The sequence below is a fragment of the Zosterops lateralis genome, assembly GCF_965231275.1.
Source record: "Zosterops lateralis genome assembly, chromosome: 3".
NCBI lineage: Eukaryota > Metazoa > Chordata > Aves > Passeriformes > Zosteropidae > Zosterops > Zosterops lateralis.
This window is the reverse complement of record NC_139764.1, coordinates 31,090,736-31,113,936: the sequence shown is the minus strand read 5'-3', so window position 1 is coordinate 31,113,936 and position 23,201 is coordinate 31,090,736. Positions and strand designations below refer to the sequence as shown.

General features: G+C 41.4%; 1 protein-coding gene across 1 annotated transcript; it reads left to right on the top strand.

Annotated features, from left to right (window-relative positions):
* The first annotated feature begins 9,974 nt into the window (after nt 1-9,974).
* Nucleotides 9,975-22,857, top strand: SLC3A1 (solute carrier family 3 member 1). The gene is made up of 10 exons (XM_083857102.1): nt 9,975-10,457; nt 11,147-11,326; nt 12,352-12,506; nt 13,536-13,661; nt 16,131-16,250; nt 16,937-17,061; nt 18,233-18,431; nt 19,169-19,315; nt 21,331-21,447; nt 22,288-22,857. The coding sequence occupies exons 1-10, from the start codon at nt 10,061-10,063 to the stop codon at nt 22,726-22,728; spliced, it is 2,007 nt and encodes a 668-aa protein (XP_083713228.1). The 5' UTR covers nt 9,975-10,060; the 3' UTR covers nt 22,729-22,857.
* Nucleotides 22,858-23,201: the final 344 nt, after the last annotated feature.

The window sequence follows — 23,201 nt, the reverse complement described above, 5'->3', positions numbered from 1 at the left end:
ATTTGTTTGTACAGCATAACCTCTGCATGCTTTCTTCATGGAGTACAATTTTAATGCCTTGTTCCACTAGCAAGACTTCCGGTACTCCATGGGCTCCAGTCCCATAAATGCTTCTTTGTGTAGATTTTTTACATTTAGTGGATAATCTCCCTCAAGTACAAGGGCTTATTCCTTGTATTGAAGTGAAGTATACACACAGGTTTTTCAGAGAGAAGGATAATAACTTGGACAGCTACATCAAAATGTAAATCAAGACAGCTTTTTTCCCCTAAATTATCAGTCAGTACTTGCCATTCATGCATCCACTTGGTTATGAATTCTAGTCATGTTTTTAGTTTAATCAAAATACTGTGTAGATTTCAGCAGCCTGGGAATATCTTTGCTTGTTGACTTTGTATTCTTAGTGTGAGTAATCTGAATGAATGATGAAAATTGTTCATATATTTGACATGACTTGTCAACGTTTTAAAATTACATTGTCTTAATTTTGTTGCCACCTGGTAACTAACACTAATATACTTATGTAGAACACAGAGAGCAGGAATTGCCTCTTCTACCTGGGGTCTTTCTGTTGTGTCAAATTTAGCTTGATTTCATTTTTATGACTTCTCCTGTAACAGAGGCAAAGTAGTCCAAAGTCAGTTCTCAGATCTGCTCTCTGAGCAAAATAAAGATCTGTTTTAACTTCTCCTCATTAACATGTTAAATGGAATAGGGGATAATGAAGTAGATGCAAATATAAGTGTTGTCACTCTGACCTCAGAAGTTTCATATTGGGGTTAACTACTAGGACTAGGTCTTCTTGTGGCTATTTGAGCCTGCCTCCAAACTTTTGCAAGACTTGGCCAAAATATCCATATTTTTCATGGCCCTAAATGTGAATCTGATGCTGATGTTGCCATTTGGATGGTTTAAAAAAAACAAACCAAAACACGAAAGCAACAACAAAAAATCCAAAACCACAAAACCAAACAAACTGTTAAGATGTTGATTATTTTAGCACATCAGAGGCTGGCTATTAGTGGCTAGATGGTTTCTTGGTATCATGTGTAAAGTGGAGTTCAGTTAGCCACTTCATCTCTGAGCTTTTGTATACTGTCAGCCATAATCACTGGCTTGAATCTTAAGAAGTAAAATTAGCCTCAGAAAACCAGTCATTTTTCTTTGGCACTTCGAGTAGAAATCAAAAGCAATAGGAACTCGAGATTAGGTCCAGCATTGAACCAAACTGTAGTAGGCAACTTTTACCTCTGGAAGATGAAGCTAAAAGCAATGCTGCCTATCATTAGGTAAAGGCCTACAGTGGCAAAAAAAAAAAAAAGGGGGCCACGGTGCCAAGCAGTTTTTAATTATCAACTAATACGCAGTTTGTTGGCCTGAGGCTTGTCTGAAAGCTTGTTGCTTTTGGCTCTTCATAAGTTCTTTTTTAGCTCTGAACTGAAAATGAAGTTGGAGGGAGCTGCAGTGGTGCAGGTAAGCAACTCCATGGGATACTCCCAGAGATGAAGGCAATTTGACAAAACCACAAGAAAGGACCCAAAGTCACTGAATTTATGCAGTCTGGTCCAGGTAAGTATGCCATTTATGCAGCTCAGGCTCCACCTCTCACACCTTTGTAACCTGTTTTCTTTGAGTGCCAATCTGAAATTGTCCTGCCTGTATTTGTTTGGGCTGTTGCTGTACAGACCTGACTTAGTTCTACCTGGTTTGTGCTGCCTTATGTTCATACCTGGCTGCTTCTCTGTTGATCAAAACACGAACAACTTTCACATTTTAGCATGACTGTGCCTCCTGTTTGTGTTCAGCTCACTGTTGGTGCTTATCTCTCATTTCCATCATTCACTCTGTTACTTCACTGGTGCTGCTGTGCTTAGCTCTTTATACATCTGAAAGAAAGGTCATATTCTCGCAAAGACTTCACATTTCCTTCTTCAAAAATCTTCAAGTTCTCCTTTGCTGTGATGTCTGGATTTAAAGACTGACTGGGATTGCTGAGATCTTCCTTCTGATTCAGCCCTTAACTTTCCTTATTTGTCTATGTGCAGCTTGACTGGGAATTTCCAGAGAAAAAGTCCTTGATGTGCTGATCAGTGTTTGCTGTGATAAGTGGCTGAATTAACATCAACTGATGATTGCATCAGCACCTGCTTTTAAACCTAACAAAGACTGATAAGGGTTCAGGTCATGGGGATGGGCTGATAGAAGGAAAAAAAATGGACGTCTTCCATCAATTGGATAATCTTTCTCTGAAAGCAGTTATCCTTCCCAGTAAAGGATGAAAAACACTAGTAGGAATGAATACACATTCTGAAGACTTGTGGCAACTAATTCAATCAGTCTTGTTGGCTATAATTTTTCCTGTTGTGTCAAGTCTGCTTCAGAAATAACTTTGACCCTGGTTTTCTGCTTTCTGAGACTTCTGGAATCTAAGGTGAGTTGTGGGGAAGTTGAGTCTATGGTGCAGTAGTGTTTAGTGTTGTAAGGATCCTGCCCTCGACCTTTAAAAAGCTAGAATCAAGTTCATGAGACCCCTGATGGCTGTGTTGAAAGTTTGTCTGATCTTTAAATATAGAAATACTGATTTTTCTGGCCTTTTTCAGGTGGCTTTTGGAATATGTTTGGTAGATGTGGGACATTTTTTAACAAATATTGTTCAGAGAATTTACATGCAAAGTTCTGTCAGAAAATGACCAAATGTGTTCTGCCTGTGTCATTTTGAAAGAGCTGCAAAGCTTAAGTGGAAGAAATTAAACAGAAATTCATAGAAGGAAAATTCTCTCTTGTGAGATAAAACACTACTCTTGGAAGTTAGCACCCAGGACTTACAAAGATAACCCGAAAATATTTTAGTATGCTATATTCCTTGCAAGACTGTTATATTTTCTCAAAAAATCCCTGAATTGTCTTTTTTTAAATTGTGCAAAAAGAAAAACTGTGGCGAAAATGTGCTATTCTATGCTGATGTATTCTAGCTACTTCTTCTGAATCTGTAGATTAGTAAATATCCTACATTCAGAAGTTAGTTGGAAACTTTGAAGTAAATACATTTTAACTTTGAAGTAAAATGCATATTTAAACTGAATTAATGAAGAGATTTCTCATTATTTTTGTAAGGAAGCTTCTTAACCCTATTCCCATCAAATTAATTCTGTGAATATTGTTTTTATTTTGTTTGGCAGGTTACTCAGATGCAAAATGGTGAATGCCTACCTAATCTTCAAATAATTTACATGATTTAATTTGTTGTTAGCAGGGGAAACTGGATGATGTGAGGGATTTATTTTAATCCTTTATCCAATGGTCATCTTCAAAAATGCATCTAATTTTAATGGTACAACAAGGATTTTGGCCTGGGCATGTAAAGCAGATATGTTTTCCTAGTGTGTTTTAAATAAAAATATTTCTCTGGGAGCAGAAAATACATGAAATGAAACCAAAATACTTTTCCCAGCTCCAATAAACGTGCATTTACTTTGGAAGGAGATTACTTTTTGGAAATACTCTGCTAACACAGTCTCAAGGTGTTTGGAAGTGTGGTGCTTTACAAGAACTTCAGTCTCTGCTCTTACTGCTTTTTATGTTATGCTGGCTGTGAAATTTTAAAATGATGAAATATATTTTACATTCATTTCTTCATTCTTACTTGTCCTTACCTTAAAAATATTTAGGAAGTTCCATACTGCTGCTTCAGAGATTACAGTTACTGCATTTTAACTTTGCATGCTGTTCATTAAAAAAAAATCCAGAGGTCCAAGCATGGGAGTAATTGCAGCAACTTCTTTACATGCTGCTACCATATTTCAAGTGCTGTTAATGTGAACTGAAAAAAACCACCCCAAACCCAACAAAGACCAACAAAGTTACATCTTTAAGATGTGATTTCTCATATTATCTTAGTAGCCCCCATGCTTTGAATTGCATTAAATAAAAAAACTTGTATTAAATGAAGGGAAAGGAGAAAAAAGTGTACCAAATGGGTATTGTGTTGTCACTGACTTGAAGATGTTGTACAGTTGTCTTCCAGTTCAGCTTGCAGTATTCAAATATTTGAAAGATCTGTATTGGAAATGCAAGCAGGGCATCCACTCAGAAGAGAACCAGTTTGCACTGCTCCCCTGTACTTGGTGCAACAGACTCCCAGAGAGCATAGCAGAGCTAGCAGCATGAGAGCTGTGAGAGACTGCCTCACATATATATGGAATGAAGAGCAGAAACATGCTTTAGTTATCCTGGGAGGGGGGAATGGGTGTGTGTGACACTTAATCATGTCTCTATTTGTGTGGAGAGAATGAAGTGGGGCATTTAAATACCCTATGTGAATGCTTGCAGGGTGTGGGATTGTTTTTCTCATGTTCACTAGCATAAACAATCGAGATGCCAGAAGTGTTTTATGCAGATACAAAATGTGAGATCTGGCACTGAAGAGCCCACACGGTTCCATGGATCCATGAAGTTCAAAATGGAAAGGCTGGTATTCACTGCAGGTGATGCTTGCTTTACCTTGCACCAAGCAGTGCTTTCACCCACATGGCTAGATCCTTGAATGCCAGAGACAGTTCCAAAGTAAAACTTGTTTTAGGCAGTGTTTAAGAGATTACTACTTAGAGTTTTAGCATTTCTTCCAACTTACAGGAAGTAAAGATTGTCTTCAGTTTCAGTTGTTGTACATTCAGGTGAATATGAAATTAAGGTGAAGTTCTGCTACCTGTGTCCACACTGAATGGTATATCTGGAAAATGCTTCTTGTAGGTGTGGAATGTTTTCTTGATACAGAGGTCTAGTTTGTGCTGGTCAGAGAGCCCCTTCCCTGAGTATAGATCCTTGCATGTGCCAGCTATTACTGCACAGCATGCTAGGTCCTGAATTGAAGAAAAGGATTTTTGTTGCCTTGGGGGTTTTTAACAGAATGTGTGCTTTTGGTTCTTTGGTTTCACTTCCAGTGCTCACATTGATTTTTACACACATTATTGCTGCTGGACTGTTGATGATCTCATGTGGAATCCATGAACTGTTGGTCAGAAGTAGCCATTGTAAGAGCCTTGGAATGCAATTCAGTACCAAAGAGTGAAGCTTTCTGTACAGACTGGAGATTTCTGATATGAACTGAGCTCTTCCAGCAGGAAATTATCTCACAGGAGCACAACCTGAGCAGGTTTCATCATGGAATACCTGCCACTAATTTGATACTTGTGAAAAAGCAAATTATTTGCAGGAAGACCTATCTTCATGCACTGAGAGAAACAGGAAAAAGGAGTAAATTTATATGGACTACCATATATATCTGTGATACTGTGTGTGTAATTCCTGCAGGTGGGGAAGCTGGGGTACTTTGAAAAGCTGTACATCCTGTATGATGTGGCAATAGGTGTGCTCGTGTAGTGAGAGCTGTTGCCTGACAGCCCCTTCCAATAAATCCTTCATCCTTCCACATGAGGAAGTGCTTTGTGCTCAACAGGACAAAATCTGCTCCTCAGATTCCTATTCAGTGGATGTAAATTGTTCTCAGAGATAAGCCCTGGCAAAGGCAGATGTAGCCTGTGGGGTGCTGTCTTTTTGGTAGCCCGAAGGATGGATGTGGTGGTGATGTAGTGCAATGCCATTTTATTTTGTTGAGCTTCTCCTTTGCTTCCTGTTGGGCTGCCTGGCTGTATTGCAGATCTCCCACTTCAGGGATGTTTCAGTAACACAAGGTCTCTCTTGGCTTACAGCCATCCAAAATTCAACAGTCTGCCATGATTTAATACCATGCTGAACCTTTCCAGCTCGTACAAAGAGACGAGCAAGGTCTGGGTCTCTTGCTGGGAAAGGTTTTGAGGAGTAGGCTGGAAAAGAAGATCCTTTGGAAGTTGTCATCCTTTAGGACAGAAATGGGGCAGACGAATCCCATAAAGGGAAGAGTGCAATTTGAAAAGAGCACAGTTAATGTGAGTGAGCTTCTCCTGGAGACACAACAAACTTAAGAGTTTGTTTTTCTGTGGATTGGATGTAGTGTTTGACCCTCTGTGGTGGAAACATCCAGAAGGAGTTAGCCCTGCTTGCTCTTGTTCTTGCAGCTATGATAGCAGCAGGAATTAGTGGATAATTGTTTTCATTAAAAATCATGGGAGAAGCCAGCCTTGCAGATCAGCTGGGGGGGCACGGGCCGGGTGCCTCTTTCCCCTGAAATGTCCCGTGAGCCAAGCAGTAGCTAATTACAGCGTTTATAATGACATTAACCTTTAATCACATAGTCCATTAGTGGACTAGGAGCATTAAAAAAGTAACAAACTCCCCTCCAAACCCTGTCACTGTGTCCTGTGCGATGATGTTTTGCCACCCTCAGGACTTCAGGGTGATGGCAGAAACTTCAGACATGCTCATGGTAAAGGATACTGTGTCAGAAATTTGTTCCCTTAGACCTTCTCTGTCTTGACAGCTGCCCTCCAGGTCAAGGGAGTATTTTCTTAGTGCTGAGTGAAAGGTAGCTTTAAAGGTCAGGTTATCCATCAGTCTTGTGGGAGCTGCTGAGGTGTCTGCCTTCTATACACACCTGTAAATTTGGCCCTGATTCTGTAAATAATGAGGTTATATTTAAAGTGCTTTATGTCAGACCAGTTCCAGTGGCAACAAACCTTTTAATGAAAAAGCATAAAGCAAGAGAACTTTTTAACAATAAATGTCTTCCTACACTTAGCACATTAGGGTGCATAATCACCCCTCTGCATGGTTTTCGGCGTAATATGTGTGGTATTGAGGAACTGGCAAGCTACTTGGCATTCAAAGAGCCAAGAGCATCAAACAGTAGATGACTAAGTCAGTCAGTGCATCTAAATAATTATATATAAGAAATACTTGTGAAAATTAACCCCTCCATCTTATAGAAATAACCATGGCAATCTGTGTGGAGATAGCAGCTATTACTGCCCACATACAGATTGGTTTTGTTTCCCTACCTAACCCTGAGGTAAACAGAGTAACTGGCACAGAATATGAAGTGTTTTCTTTACTACTTAATGCCTTTCAGTGGATTCTGCTAACACAGTTGCACTGGCTAGTTACTCCTGCTAAACTGTAAAATAGCTCAGGAGGAAACCATTTCAGAATTGTTTGAGAGCAAGCCAGATGCATAATGCCTGCATACATAAAATGTATTTTAAAAGGAAAAAGTTAAAGCTCAGTGGGAAATGTTGGTGATCTGCCTTTCTAAGATGAAGTTTACGTTATTCCTTTATCAAATAATTTTAAGGCAAGCAACTTCTCAGGATGAGGAGAGAAAAAAAAATAGGTCTGTAATAACAACAAAATACCTGTGTGGTTTTATTTTTAGTCTATGAGGAAAATTGTACAGGAGACGATACCAGATTCTTGGGTTTGTTCTCCTGGGTCTGTGGTGGTTGATCACCCAGACCTATTTTAAGCTCCTTGGCTGTATATTTCCTCCAGGCTTTCTAGAGGAATTTTGATGGTTTTTAAGGCCCACTACCCTAAGTGTACCTGTGTTCCGCTGGTACCTGCTGGCGCTTCAGCTCTTCTCACGGAGCAAGGCGGAGTTGGTGTGAGGCTGTGAGCCCACTCAGCCCCACTCTACACACTGTGTATTCACCAGCACTGCCAGTTGGCAATTTCCAGCATGGCTTATGTTCCCTTTCAGCCTCACAGTGATTGTGTCACTGCATCTTTGCGTGCCCTGCAGCCAGCAGAGATGATGCACATGGATTTATCTATCCATGGCCTCCGCCTCCTGCATGCTGCATTTATCTACCAGAGCACTCTAATCCTCCTCTTTTCAGCCAGACGCTTGGCAATTAAGACACGATCTGCCCTACTTAAGGTATAAATAAGCCTTTAATGTTACTTGGGGATTACATTAGGACACGAGGGGCTCCTTTGAACGCACGGCTTTCGCACAGCGGGATTCACAGAGCAGGCTGCTCCCGCAAGATGCTCAAATAAGGGGAAAGGAATGGTTTCTCAACCATTTCTCAACCACACATACAGGGAGCAGTGGCAGCTTCTGACTAGTGAGGTACCAAGTTGGCCTTTATCAGTTGTAAAAGTGTTTGTGCCAAGGGTAAGCTGCCTGTGCCCTTAAATCAAGTAAACCTATCCACACAGGCAATAATCATCATAAAGTTTACTGGCTTAAAGAAAAGAGATGGGAGGGAGCTGAAATACTCACTTGGAACTAGTTTCCCCTCTGATTCCAGCACTATTGGTGGGTGTAATACTCTGCACCTGACTGTCCTGAGTCACCTTGGCTTATGTGACCCATGTGCCTGTGACAGATGGCTGTGTTTTGGCCATCATCTGCTCTTGCCTCTGACTTGCTTTGCTGTGCTTGGGTGACTGAGGGAGCTTTTGTGTATGCAGGAAGATATCTGCACTTTTAACCCTCTGAGTTTGGCGGGGGGAAACAAGCTGGGGAGTACCAGGTCTTGTGTATTTGATGCACTCTAAAACAATTTCTATATTTACACATTCTCTACGTTAATTGCAAGTTAAGTTGTTGAAATGAAACAGTTGAAATGGGATGAGGAGTCACTGGCATTGTGCTGAATACAAGTGTATGCCCTGAGAGCTCATTGCCTGTCTGGAAACTTTTACAGCTTACTGGTATGATGATGTTAAGACTGCAGATATATTAAATGGGAGTGAAACTGTGTCAAATAATTTTCCACTTCTGGATTTCCTTGTAATACTGAATTACAGGTGCTGACACCACAGCTGTTATCTTGGATGCTCCCACAGCTGCCTGGTGCTGCACAGGCTGAGGTTGCTGCCAGGCACTGCTGTAAGGAAGAGGAAAGATTAAATCTGTCAGCATCAAATACCTATTCTTAGCTCAGCTAATCTCAGCAATAACATAATTTTTTGAGTAATTTGAATATTGCATGCTGGACTTTTTACAATCCATCGTTTATAACCTTCTTTCATGGCTTGCGGCAAGCATAATAAACACTTGTTTTGAGTCACAATCCAACCTTGTCGTGACTGCAGTTGTCCATGAGTTTCCTTCGAACCCTGACCATATGGTCAGAGGTAGGAGTTAACTTTTACTGGTGATAGGGCAGCTTCTTGGCAAATCTGTATTGCTTTGTGTGTCTGGTGTGCTGGGCAGGGGGCACTGGTGGAAAGTCTTGATGCTGCCTTCAGGCACTTGGAGCTTAGGGCACACAGATGTGTACAGATATGCATGTGTGTGCAGACTTTGGGCAATGCTTTTTCCTGCCTAGAGTAGTGGGAAAGGGGAGAAGGGAAAGTTTTTTTAAAAACATTTCTTTCCACCCCCCCCACTTTTTTTTTTTTTTTTTTTTTTTTTTTTTTTTTTAATTTTATTTAATGGTGTGGTGCATTTTAATAGTGGACAGTGGGTTTTTCTCTTGAGTTTTGCTTGTGCCTGTGCAGAGCTATCCTGTCCTGCCCCGGGGCTGGCTCTGGGCGTAGCAATCCACCCCATGTACCCCGCTGTGAGTCGCTGGATCGGTATGTACCACAGCAGTTGTTAGTGCTTAGGAGTTGGGGGTGGGCTGGGGTGGGCTAGTTAAACTGTGAAAACACTGCACAACCAGCCTTTGAATCTTTTCTTCTTAGTTTGTGTTGCTGTGTTTGGGCCAGTGGCTGCCAACGCTTCATTCTCTTGCTGTCCGTGTTTAAATTACCCATATTCAGGATGCTTCAGGCAGGGGGGGAGACTATGACCAGTCTGGAAAGCTGCATATTTACCAGATCTGATAGTGGTAAAACCTGAATTTCCCCTTGCTGTCAGAGGGAAGAGAAATGTGGTGTACTGGAGAGAGCAAGAGTAAACATAACTGTGCTCAGCTGGTACCAACAATAGGCTTTACTTCCCAGGAGGACTGCCCTTTCTTGTAGCGTTTTTGTTATCTTGCTGAAGATGCGGAATATGCAGAAAATCCTGAGCACTTTGCCCTTTTTGTCCCTTTTTGAACTTTGACCAGTTGGTCCAGATTGATTATCAACCCAGAATAGCTAATTGCATTGCTTCTCATTTCACTGAACAAAGGTGCTGTGGCCAGAGTCTCCAGGACAGGACCTCTCAAGTAGAGCTAGGAGTTTACCTATGGAGCTGAGTGAGAAGAGAGGTGTGGAGAACAATGGATTTGTTCAAAATGAGGCTTTTGAGGGCAAGGAGACAGACACCAGTAGCCAAAGAGAAATGCCAGACAAGTGCAGTGTTGATGTGGACCCGATGGCTGTGGAGGAGACAGTGTTGAAGCCTTATGCTGGGATGCCAAAGGAGGTCTTGCTGCAGTTCTCCAGCCAAGCCCGCTACAGAATCACCAGGGAGATCCTCTTCTGGCTCATCATTGCTGGTGCCGTTGCGCTTGTGTGTGCTACCATTGCCATCATTGCTCTGTCTCCAAAGTGCCTTGACTGGTGGCAGGATGGTCCTATTTATCAGATCTATCCTCGTTCCTTCAGGGACAGCAACATGGATGGGAACGGGGATCTGAAAGGTGGGTCAGTTTTCATTCTTGATGTGTAACAGTTGTGTGTGTATGAATGTCTATAAAAACCAAAACCAGTGGAAAAGTGCAGTCCAATAGACAAAGCCACCTTAATGGAGAGAAGGAAGAAAAGTTGTCAGGCAACGTTTATAGCAACTCACACTGATGTCAATAAATCCAGAAGCTGCTTGCTCAAGTTAAGTCTAAGTGTGGAATTAGAAAGGAGGTTGAGAGATGGTGCTGAGAGCAAGCAGCAGCACAGCTGCTACCAGAGTCAGATACCTCCACAAAACTGAGGCCAGTCAGGAGGATGAGTGGTGCTGAGCACCTGGTCATGTTTAGTGGCTGCTCTTCCTAAGGAAAACTCAAACTGACAGAGGGGAGAAAGAAATGTGTTACTTCTTGTTTTCTTCATGGTCTAGGTGTTATCAGCTCATAAGAATGAGTGGAGATGGGGCAAGGAAGCAATGCCATTTATCAGTTGCTGAGCTGCAGAAAGGGAAGGTTCAACACCAAGATGGACAATGCATTTCTAAACAAGAAATGATAGTCACACTGTACAATACTGGCAAGGGAAGGGCAGAAGCTGTTTCAGTAGTTGCATACCATAGTAACATGTCAGGAAGATAAAGGACCTGAGTATGAAAGAAAATTTTTTGTCATTTCCGAACAGATTATGTCCTTTTCTTTTTAAATAGGTATCCAGGAAAAACTGGACTATATTACATATTTGAATGTCAGAACCATCTGGATCACCTCTTTCTTGAAGTCCCCTTTAAAAGACCTTGGATATGGAGCTGAAGACTTCTATGACATTGATCCCATTTTTGGATGCATGAAAGATTTTGAGGATCTTCTTGTAGCCATACATGACAAAGGTAAGCTGCACCTCCAAGCAAAGTAGCTCTATTTAAAAAATGGACCTTATAGAGACTTCAGTTTGTGCACCTGGCAGTCCCCGTGGTGGCATTGAGCAGGAGCTGATGGAGGTGTCAGCAAAGGGTACAAGGCAGCTCCACAGCAATGTGAGCTCCATGATTGCTGTTTCTGCCCTTTGGCTCTGAGGCAGTGCTGAAAGCAGGACAGAGGGCACAGGGAGCTACAGCAGCAGCACAGGGTGGCTGCATGTCCTCTGCAAGGAGGATGTTTGTGGTTGGTGGGCTGGCACCCATCCATAATCGCTGAAGCCTATCTTATGGGCTTATTGGAAGGCTGGGATCAAGCTGAGGTGCAGTTCTGTCTGACTGAGCATGAGGGAACACACACTTCCTTCCTGCCTTTGCATCCTTGCTTTGGTGCGTTTACACCTCAGACCAAATGTGTGCTCAGGTGTTTCTTCTTACAGCTGTTGAGCTCAACAGAAAATGGTTTGCCAGTCTGAAAATATTTGAAGATTCAGTAAAATGTCTGGTCTTTAAGAAGGATGATGAAGAATGTGTGTTCACTGATACTAGACTGGTGAAGTGTCTTTCTCACTTGGGAGGTGCAAGACAGATGATGAAGTCAGACTTAGTGAAAGTGGTTCATAACAGCACAAATCTGTTCTAAATTTTTTCTTCACCCTTCTTTCCATCCTTAGCTGTGTTCCAGCTACTTGCAAACACCAGTCAGATCTAACTGTTTTGGTAGTCTGGTATTTTAGTGGTTTTTTTTTTGTTGTTGTTGTTTTTGGTTTTTTGGGGGGGTGTTTTTTTTGTTTGTTTGTTTGTTTGTTTGTTTGTTTGTTTGTTTGTTTGTTTTTTATGCCTCTTCCATGCCCCTGGCATGCGCAAATACCTCTGATGCTGCATTTAGAAAAAATATGAACATTGTCTTAAAAGGTTAAATGTAATATTGTAGGTTGGGGGCCGGGGGAGGGGGGCGGTTTGATGGGGTTTTTAATATTTTTGGTTTTATTTTTAAGGGCTGAAGGTGATAATGGATTTTATACCAAACCACACGAGCGACAAACACCAGTGGTTTCAGCTGAGCCGCAATCGGACTGGGAAGTACACGGATTACTACATCTGGCACGACTGTGCACTATCTGGTGGCTCAGTCACCCCTCCCAACAACTGGGTAAACACGGGAAGGGACACATGCACATCCCAAGCTGGATGCCACAGAGCAAAAGCAGCTGTAATGTGATTGTCTCAGTGTACACGGGTTATTAATGACTGGTGAGAGGTACAAACTGATGTTACTATGTGAGTTAGTGCAGATTAAGATTTAAACCAGGTTGGGGGATCACTGGAAAAGTTCCTACTTGAAGTGGAACTTTAAAAATTGCTTTTGCTTCTTCGCCTTAGTGTTAAGTCTTCATTCATAAAACAAACACACATAAAAAAAGGTTGTGCACAAGTTCATGCCACCTTCTATGTATGGGTATTCTACTCTAGAAACTGTGTCCTCTGAAATCATAGTTGGTGGAGAAAGAAACAAAACAATGTGATCTTGGCTTGTTTCCTTTCTTCTGGAAAGTGATCAGTCCAGAAAGTGTGGTGCCTGTTTCAAATAGATTTATTTTAGATTTGAACTGGTGGATGCATGATTAGGACCTTGTATATTCTAAAAACTCAAGGTGAAATTATTACTTTGCACCAATTAGTATAATTTCTCTTTAAACTTAAGAATCTTAAGAACTCTTAGCTTTTGGAATCTCTTATTACAGAGATAGTGAAAGTTTAACATTTTTAACTTGCTGACTGTTGTTGGCTCTTCAAAGGGATACAACAAAATTGCATAAAGCTCTAAGTTAAGTAAAGCTATTTTTAATTAGTTTTAGGAGAAGCAATTCCACAATAAATTCCACAATAAAACCTATGTTTTCCCCTCTATTCCAGATAATTCCTAATGAAAGTTAACTTAATAAAAAAATCTTCAAAATCCACAACACTGAACAAGAAATAGATGTGGCAAAGCACAACTAAAGGGAGAGCAACTAGTGGCAAAAAGTAATGAAAATTATGAGTACCAAAATATGTTCAAAATTTAGTCCACCGATTAGGCATTTTGTGCTTTATTTTATGCCCCACAATTTAATGATGCATGGGAGGAAATGTTTCTTAAGTTAGTAGTTCTGATTGTCTCTCTCCCTCGGCTGAGCAGGTGAGTGTCTTTGGGGGCTCCAGCTGGCAGTATGACGACGTGAGGAAGCAATGTTATCTCCATCAGTTTGGGAAGGAACAGCCAGACTTGAATTTTCGCAACCCTGATGTCCAACAAGAAATCCATGTAAGTATGAAACCCACTGCTGCTGAGCCAAAAGTAAAAGCAGCTCTTCCACTGAAGCCTGTGCAGATCTGACTGATTCAAGTGCAGAGAAGTGTTTATCTCTGTTGATACAAAGAGTTGTTAATTGGAGGGATGGTGCCTTGTTTATCAGAGAGCTGTTTGAATTTTCAGGAAAGCAGAGGCAATGCTGATTTGAATTACAAGGAATGCCTGGGCTTGTGGATAAGGGGGAGATAGTGAGTTTCGATCTGTCTGCATGTCTGATGACTTTCTAGGGGGAAAATGAGTGTTTTCACAGTGAGAGTGGTGGTGATGGGGCTGCTTGGATGGAATCTCATTCCTGTCTGCACTGTTTCCTAGCAGACAGTGCGGAATTCATTAAAATAGGGGGATGTAGGCCTGAATATGGGAACCTGACAATCACTGCTTCTTTTCCCCCCTTTCTGTAAGTTATCCCTCAGCTGCTTCATGTGTTTAATTGAATCCTTAAGTGTTTGCTACTTCTTACTGTTGAATTGTGGTGCATTTCTTTGGTGCTGGTCTTCACAGCTGCCCAGTCCTCCTGGGATGGTCTCTGTGGGGCCTCTGCCCCCACCACATGGGCACTGCATGAGCTTGAAAGAACAAAACACTTCTGGTCATACCTTTTAACTCAAGCACGCAATGAGACCCCTTTTGAGACTGGTCCTCAAAGAACTCTGCCGGGAACCTTTCTGTGTCTTGATACTTCCTTAATGCCACATCTCGCCATTTGCCCCCTTTTTTCCCCCCATAGCACTCCACATGCTTCTTAACGATCCTGGCTAATTACTTCTTTAAAATGGTACCTGGATTATTGAAACTCCAGTAGCAAAGAGATGCTGCATTTCCTATGCAAAAACACAACAACAACAACAACAAAAACCCAAAAAAACCCCACAAAAACAAACAAAACCCCCACAAAACAAACAAACAACCCCCCCAAAAACAAACAATAAGAACCCCAAAATAACAAAAAAAAAAACCAAAAAAACAAAACAAAAAAACCAAAAAACCAAAAACAAAACAAAAAAAAAACAACCCACAAAAAAAAAAAAAAAAAACAAAACCAAAAAACACACAATAAACCCCACCAAAAAAAACCAGAAAAACAAAACAAACAAACAAACAAACAAACCCCCAAAAAAACATGAAAGCTGAGAAGTTTGTCCTGGTAACACCAACCTTTGGTAAATGTGTATGAACATCATGTTAAAGAATAATTTTTGTCTAGTATTTTAATTCAAAATCCTGTTCCAGACGGCTAGGAGGACTGAGCAGGAAGCAAATGGACTTTTGCAGAGAAGCTCAAGTCTTTGGTTTAGCAGCACAAGGGCACCCAAGAACGCCCAAAATCATGTTATGGCTTTCATGTGTAAATAGATGTAGATTGCTGCCAGTGAGAACCACGTCAGAGCTTGGTGTTTGCAGGGCTGAGCACAGGTATAACACAGCACAGCATGAACAGATATAGCACAGCATGAACATTTTTGGGTAGACTCAGTACTGGACAGACACCATACTGAGAACTGCTGCTTTCTGAATGGTGCTATGGCAAAGTGCAGCTCAATGAAGCAGGCTTTATTTGCCAAACAAAAGTCTGTACAGCTTGAATATGGACTAATTCTACTGCAGCCTGTTCAGACAAGTGTATTTCATAAGTTTTAAAAAGGCAAGTCAATAGACATCTTCTAAAAATATTAAAAATTATGAAGACAAGTATCACAACTAAAAGGACATTTGCAGAAACCACTCAGGAGCAACTGAACTTTGGAGTTTTTTGTTAATACTAGGGCAATTAAAACTGTAGCAGTATAGTTAGTGAAGTAGGATAGAGTTTTACTAATAGTGACTAATGTTGGAATTTGATAGTGAAATTTCAAATCAATAGCATTTGTAATTGTTGGATAATAATTTCTCATGTTCCTGCATATCAACAAATAAGTCTGAAAATAAAATTTAAAAAAAATACATCAGTCAAATAAAAGAGAACAAATGTTTTAAGAGCTCTATTGTGTAAAAGAAAATTGGTGGCACAGTTTGTGCAGAACAACATATTCTTGCATATTTGAATCAATGTGTTCTAATTGTGTGCAGCCATGAGGAGCGTTGATCAACAACATCACTTAGCATGAGCCCAGCTGATGGATGGATTAGAAATCGCTTTTAGTGAGTCATGCCTGGGTTTGGTCTCCTGAATTATGGGAGAAGCTAGAGACCAGTCTTTTTCTTTTTTGTATGAATAGAATAGTAAGACATACTTTTATTTAGCTATTAATTCGACCTTAGTTCAACGTGAGTCACTTTAGTTTCTAGAAAAAAATTGAAGTACAAATCAAAAACTGAACTGTTATGTATTAACACCTTACAAGTTTAGTTTTCTTTTTAAGAGTATACTATTTTAAATGGGGTGGGCTCACTCAGATTTTTCATTCTTTTACTTTTATCTAGGATATTATAAAATTTTGGCTCGGCAAAGGAGTTGATGGATTTAGTTTCAGCACTGTTAAATTTCTCTTAGAAGCAACACATCTCCGAGATGAGCCTCCAGTGAACAACCCTCCGAGTGGAGTAATGTATATGTTTTGTCTTTGCTTTCTTTCCTGCATTTCCTATGGAGACAAGAATGCCTGGTTTGACTCTTTTAGGTCTTAATTGTGGCTGTAGGAAAATCAGGTCAGCCTCGGAAGGCGGGTGGGTCCTGGGCACTCTGCACAAAGAGCACTCACCACAAAGAAGTCCCAATAAGAACTGGGCCATGTGTCACAATGAGAGGAAACCAGACTCATTCACTGTAGTTTATTTTACTTGCTTTTGCTCTGATAGTGAGCTTGGTGATGTTCCCAGGTAGTGCCAGCACTAAGACACTGTTCTCCTGTGGAGCTGGGGATCACAGACAGCTGGCCAGCTCCAAGGTGGTGGTGGTGTTGTGTTACTGTATCAAGGCACTGTCCATCTTTCCAGCCTGGTCTGAGGCCACAGCACCTGCTGTGCTCGCTTCTCCAGATGGGCTCTGTTGGTTAGTGCTGTGGTGGGGGCTTTCCTGGCTGAAAGATGGGATCCAAAATTATCAGTTCTCTGCTACTCCAGAGTTCCTCAAATGCAGTTCAGCTCCATGCTGTTAGTGCTATTATGCTGAATTCATTTCAGTAAAAATTCGTGAACTCAGGAAAGAATGAGAAGGATTTGGAGAATTCTGAAACTTAAACCATTGGTGAACTAATGAACTAATGTGAAGTACTATGCCCTGCTTTAAGGGGACCATCACAGCCTATTCCCAGCTGTACCATGACTACACCACCACACAAGTTGGTTTGCACGACATCGTCCGCGGCTTCCGTCACACCATGAACGAGTTCAGCAGAGAGCCCGGCAGATACAGGTAACCACCACAGCTGGCCAGTTTTTTCTAATACTCATCTCCCTCTTACTAGCAATAAAATGGGTTTTTAATAACACAGTATGCCACAGAAATGCAAATCCTCCAGTGCAGATAGCAGTATATAGGCTATACTGTCTATTCCCCAGGGTATGCAGAAAGGAATTGGCCCTGTTAGCTCTGCTCCATCTATGGACTGTATAAAGCTAAGCAGAAAAGGAAACCATTCTAATCACAGAGACACTAATTTATCAACCGTAGCCTGATTTATTGTTTAGGTTTAATAGTACAGTTCAAGTGAGACACACAGTCAGAGAGTGTTAAAATCACAGAATGGTTGAATTTGGAAGGGGCCTCTTGAAATTCTCTGGTCCAAACCGCCTGCTTTTTAGGTCCACCTGGAGCCAGTTGCCCAGGAACTTGTCCACATGACTTTTGAACATTTCCAGTAATGGAGACTCCACAACCTCCCCTGGAGAACCAGTGCCAGGACTCAGTCACCCTGTCTGATGGAAGTTTCCTGATGTTCATAGGGAAACACCTTTCCTGTGTTTCATTTTGTGGCTTTGCCTCTGGCCCTGGCACTGGGCACCCCTGAAAAGACCTGGCTCAGTCACCTTTGCACCTTCCCTTCAATACATGGATGAGATGTCCCTGAGGCTTCCCTTCCCACAGCCCCACCTTGCAGTCTTTCCTGCTGGGAGAGATATTTCAGTCCCTAATGGCCTTGGTGGCAGACTAAAGGGGAAGGATTACCTCCCTCACTTCTGGCAGCATTTCTCCTAATGCAGCCCAGGATACCATGAATCACCTGCAAGGGCACATGGATGGCTCATGGTCAACTTGGGGGACCCCCAGGTCCTCTTCTGTAAAGGAAAGTATGGAAATTGCTGGAATGGAGTGTGTGGATGTGGATTCAGAAAGATAAAACTTCAGTCAGATACTTTAGCCTCGTGTTGACTCTTGTAGATTTTTCTCCAGTAGTTTCCAGGGAGTATTTCTCCTTGATTCCTTGTCTGTCTTACAGAATATTGTTTCTCTGTATTAACCTTTTTTGATGGGGAGGGGGAAGTGAACATAATTCTTAATGCTGTGTGTCCAACCATTTCTAGCTTTATTATGTTCTTTGTAACCAAAAATGAGCCATAAAAGCTATTTGTGTACTTCTTTGTAGATTTATGGGTTCTAATGATGATGAAAAGGAAGACATTGAAGCAACAATGATGTATTATGGAACGACTTTTATTCAAGAAGCAGATTTTCCCTTCAATTTCAACCTAATTAATGTGAAAAATCTGTCAGGCAACAGCGTCTTTGAAGCTGTCGACTCGTGGATGAAAAACATGCCTGCAGGAAAATGGCCAAACTGGGCAGTAAGGGCTCTAGACCAACTCTCATAGGAAGGGCTTGTTCCTGTAGGTGACACACACACTGATTTCAGTGGGATCAGCAGCAGCCTGGGGCAGTGGCTGAGCTACAGTCGCTGTCCTTGTGAAAACTCTCGGCTGCTGTAGTTGGAGTCCCTGGCACTGTTTGGCGCTCCTGCCCTTCAGTAACAGTTCCACTCCCCATGCAAGGATGACAGAAAGGAATTTATGATCATGCCTCTCCCTCAGTGTCTCCTCAGTGTCTCACTGGTGGCTAAACCACCAGTGAGAATGGAATTGGGATAGTTATCTTTGACCATAAACTGACTCACTGCAATGGATTTGGGAACCCGCCTGGGGTCAGGGCAGAGGAGAGCAGGCAGTGGAGGGCAGTTAACTTAGAATATTGCTCCTCTTTTTCCTAGGAAGCATGTTTGAAATGTGCAAAGGATCTTTTCAAAGCAAGCAGAGCAGTTCTCACACAGCAGAGAAAATAGCAGACAACTGTAAGCAGGGAGAGTCGTCTCTTCCTCACTTCTGCCTGCTATTGGCAGAACTTCTGTGTGTTACTTTTTTTGGGACAGAACTTTGTAATGGCATCAAAATAAAGATAATGGACCTCACAGCCCTGGAAGGGAAAGAAAAAACCCCAAAATATTTACTACTTTGTTAAATTAGTTAATCAATTTCACATATTCATGAAATTTTATAATGTGTGTTTAACAAAATGATGTTTTCTTCAGGTTGGAAGCCCTAATGCTGCTCGGATTTCAACTCGGATTGGGAAGGAGTACATCAATGTCATGAACATGCTGATTTTAACCCTCCCTGGCACTCCTGTCACTTACTATGGTGAAGAAATTGGCATGGAGAATATTGCATCAGGAAATGTAAGTGAAGAACATGTAAACTCTCGTCCTGTTGTTGTTTAGTTAACAAGTAACAGAAGATTCAAAAACACAAGAACTTTTGTTTTGTTAACCAAACCCAGTCTTTCTCACTGCTTAAATGGTTTTCCGTGTTCTTCATGGCAAACCTCTGTACAGCAAGTGGAAATGGCCAGGCCAGAGACCAGAACCAAGGCCTTGCTGTATGTCTGAAGTGGTAGACTTCAGTTATGGATGCTGATTTCTGTCTTTCTCCAGATCAGTCTTGCATGGTTTCCAGCAGTATTGCTTCAGCAGAAAGGACAGCAAGTGCCAGCACTGGGCCTGGCCAGGGGTTAGGAGAGATGTGCTGCAGATATGTGAGGGAAGAGGAACTGAGCTGTCTCCTTCCTCCCATGGAAGTGCCTTCATCATTGTCAGAGTCCATTATTTCCTGGCTGTCCAAGCCACGGCTGTCATGAGTATGCCCAAGCTCAGAAAAAGGGATCTGCATGAAGGGGAGGCTGCCTGGTGGCAAGCAGAAGTGACTTTTGGTCATCATGCATGTCCTAAAATGGAGCAGCTTGTCTCTGCCTCTCTGACCATATTTGAGCACCATAAGAACATGGTCTTATGGCAGATGCTGCTTTCCCTGTGAAAAGCCTCTCTTAGGGAATGAGGCAGCCTGTGGCAATGTCAGAAATGACATTGGCTAGCTTTGTATTGAAGGGAAAGTTACTTGAAGCACAGGATCATCTCCAGATTTGTCTGATTCAGATGTGAGGAAATGATTCTCTGATTTAAAAGGAAATCTCATTTCCTCTGGGAAACCCCTAGGTCGAAGTATCTCCTGCATTTTCTTGCTGCTGCTGATTACTGCTGACAGAGTGATTCTCTTAAGAAAAGTGGCTCACCCTGAGCTCCTCAGGGGTCACTCTCTTTTAGTGGCTACCCCGTGGCTCAGGGCTTTGGAACAAATGCAAACCCACCCTTCACTCAGTCTGGAGAGGAAGGTTCCCTGATTAATGGGTGTCTTAGGAAGATGGAGAGTATTTGCTCAGGATGATATAGGCTTTAGCCCCAGCATTTCAAACACTTCAGGAGACACTGAAAGAGGTAAAGATGAGAGGCAGTGTTACCAGTGTTGAAAACTTAGGATTTTTTTTCCCCTGCTTTTCAGAATATGCTAAAAAGGAGAAACCCATTATTTATAATGTCACAAAGGAAAGTGACAATTTCTTTTGTTAGGCTGCTGCTCTGACAGATTGTATTGAAAAGTGTCCTTTATATGAAAAACAGTTTTCATGGAAAACAAACACTCAAAGTATGTGCAAAATATTTTATGCCCTCTTATATCATTAAATTTAAGTGTCAGATCTTTTGGCAGCTCTTCAGTAACAATGAGGAAGCTTTTTCAGATTTTTCTGAATTCTTCAAAATGAGAACTTCAGACTTTTTTTACATTGACACTTTTTAATCAGCTAAAAGCCGGTTTTCAATAGTTTTGCACTTGGAAATAATAATTTTACCTTTCTAACACAAACAGTCCTGTCAAAATTGTACCCCTTGCAAATGCAAGCTTGAAGAGTTCTGGGGTGAAAAGTGCAGTACTTACAAAAGAACAGACCCTGAACAGCAGTTACTTGTTGTTTACTGTTACTGTAATGACATCTCTTCTAAGGACTCATTACCTCACATATTCACTCTCTGCATGTCTAGATATTTATCAGAATATCCTGACTGTCATCAGTAAACTTTTATCCAACCATTTGTTGCAAAGGATGACAACTCTAATGAGAGTCATTTGGGAATCCCACATTTTACCCAAGAGTGCTTTATCTGAGATAATCCCCTCCCCTCCATTTCAGGAATTGTCTCAGTTCTCATTTTCACCTTAGATTTGGACCACAATTACATCCTCATTAAATTTTAACTTAAACCAAAGAAAGCAATACTAAAAGGGGGATCATTTGGGAGATGTGAGAACATGCTATTCAAAGAGTAATTTTTATTATGGTAATCACCACTTTATTTTCTAGGTGACCCTCCCAGAGAAATCCCCCATGCAGTGGGATGGAAATGTTAATGCTGGTTTTACTGAAGGCAACAGCAGCTGGTTACCTGTTAATTCCAACTACCAAAGTGTAAATGTGGAAGTAGGTATCTACATGTGTGGCAAACTAATGGTCTCAAAATATTTTAACTTATCTATTTTACTCTGGCTTCCTTTTAGTAGTGAGCATTGGCAGCAGGAACAAACTCAAGGGAAAAAAAAAAAAAGCACTGAATCCTCACAAGTTTTATTAGAAAAGAAAATCCTTGCACAACAAGGAGCCTACTTCATCTATATTCATTTAAGCAGAGCGACTACAATTATGATGTTGATGGGACAATTTGGCTCTTTAACATCCTTTTAATCCTTTTGATATTAAATTGGGAACTGGTCTCTTTTTCTCCATTTCTATTGTTATATAAAGTACTGGCTTGGTAACAAGAACTTGACATAGACCAACTCTAACATAAGTAGAGCAACGAATCAAGCAGATTTTGCTGACCTACAGTGCTGATCAAAATTGAGAGCAGAAAAAAAAAATCTAAGATAGCAGAAATATAAAACATAAAATAAACCCTGTGACTGCAGTAGACTAGACTCAATGAAAAGTATTCAGTGGTAAGCTTTGAATAGCTGTGGCTTTCTCCTGAATCCACAGTACTGAAAGGAAGCTGTGGGAGGAAGCCATCCTGTTACTGCTGGGGAACTGTTACGCTTAATAAACTCTGTGTCTACCACTCCACATGTGCCAGGGAAGTGCATGAGAAAAAGCAGTGAAATTTTTTCAGTGAAATTTGCAGACAGATTGGAAGAGGGATAATTGTCAGCATGGCATTCTGATAGGCACATTCTCAGCAGCCTGAGTGGGTGTGAGTAGGGAGCTGTGTTTCCTCCTTGCAGTGGCAGGAACTGGCACTGACCCTGTTGGTGCTGCCTGTTGCAGATCCAGAGCGCCTGGGCCAACTCAACCCTGCGTCTGTACAGAGCGCTGACCTCGCTGCGGAACGATGAGCTGCCCCTGAATCGGGGCTGGATGTGCCACATCTGGAATGACAGTAACATGTTTGTCTACGTCAGGGAGCTGGATGGCTTAGACACAGTCTTCATGATGGTGCTCAACTTCGGCCAGGAGTCAGCAATCAACCTGCAGGCCATAGTTCCTAACCTTCCCTGTGAAGCTCTCATAAGACTCAGTACTCCTTTTAACAAGGCTGGTAAAGTGGTCACTACCAAACTAATTCAAACTGAAATGGGAGAAGGCCTGGTCCTTGAATATAAAACAGCAAAGCCTGTTCATACTATGGAAGCTTTTAAAGAAAAGTGTTTTGTGTCAGAAAAAGCTTGTTATTCCAAGGCCCTCAATTTACTCTACATGCCCTGTTAAGCAGAGGAGTGGAATACCTATGCTCTCATGTTAATTTAGAAGATACTAGTTTCTGAGAAATGCTAAAAATACTCATCTGTCTTAGGCTTTTAAAACTTTGTGTACAAAAATAAATGTCCTGAAAAATCAGATACATAGTTGTCTTGTATCTGTATTTGTGATGAAAAGGAAAAAGAGTGCTATAAACTCCCCCTTAGGGTCTGTGGAGAAGAGAAGTAAAACTTTTCTAAAAAACTGTCCTGTTTCAGCATGTATTTTTGGGAGGAGAGTTGCTTTCTGGGTGCTGACCCTGGAGGCTGCTGGTCTGAAAGTGCTCCTGTGGAATCCCAGGCCTGTGGCAGTTCACTGTAACTTTTTAGAAGTCTGCAGATTTGTAAAACTTATTCCTAAGGAGTGGCCCTCTATTTGCTAAAACAGGTGAACACAAGCAAGACTAGAGTATATTGTTGTGTTGTTTTACCCCTTCTCTCAAA

What these genes read in the sequence shown, in the direction of transcription:
- SLC3A1 (XM_083857102.1), top strand. Translation starts at nt 10,061, where the DNA reads ATGGAGCTGAGTGAGAAGAGAGGTGTGGAGAACAATGGATTTGTTCAA. An exon ending in TGTAGCCATACATGACAAAG is followed by an intron (nt 11,327 to 12,351) that starts GTAAGCTGCACC and finishes TTTATTTTTAAG; the next exon opens with GGCTGAAGGTGATAATGGAT. An exon ending in ACCAAAGTGTAAATGTGGAA is followed by an intron (nt 21,448 to 22,287) that starts GTAGGTATCTAC and finishes TGCCTGTTGCAG; the next exon opens with ATCCAGAGCGCCTGGGCCAA.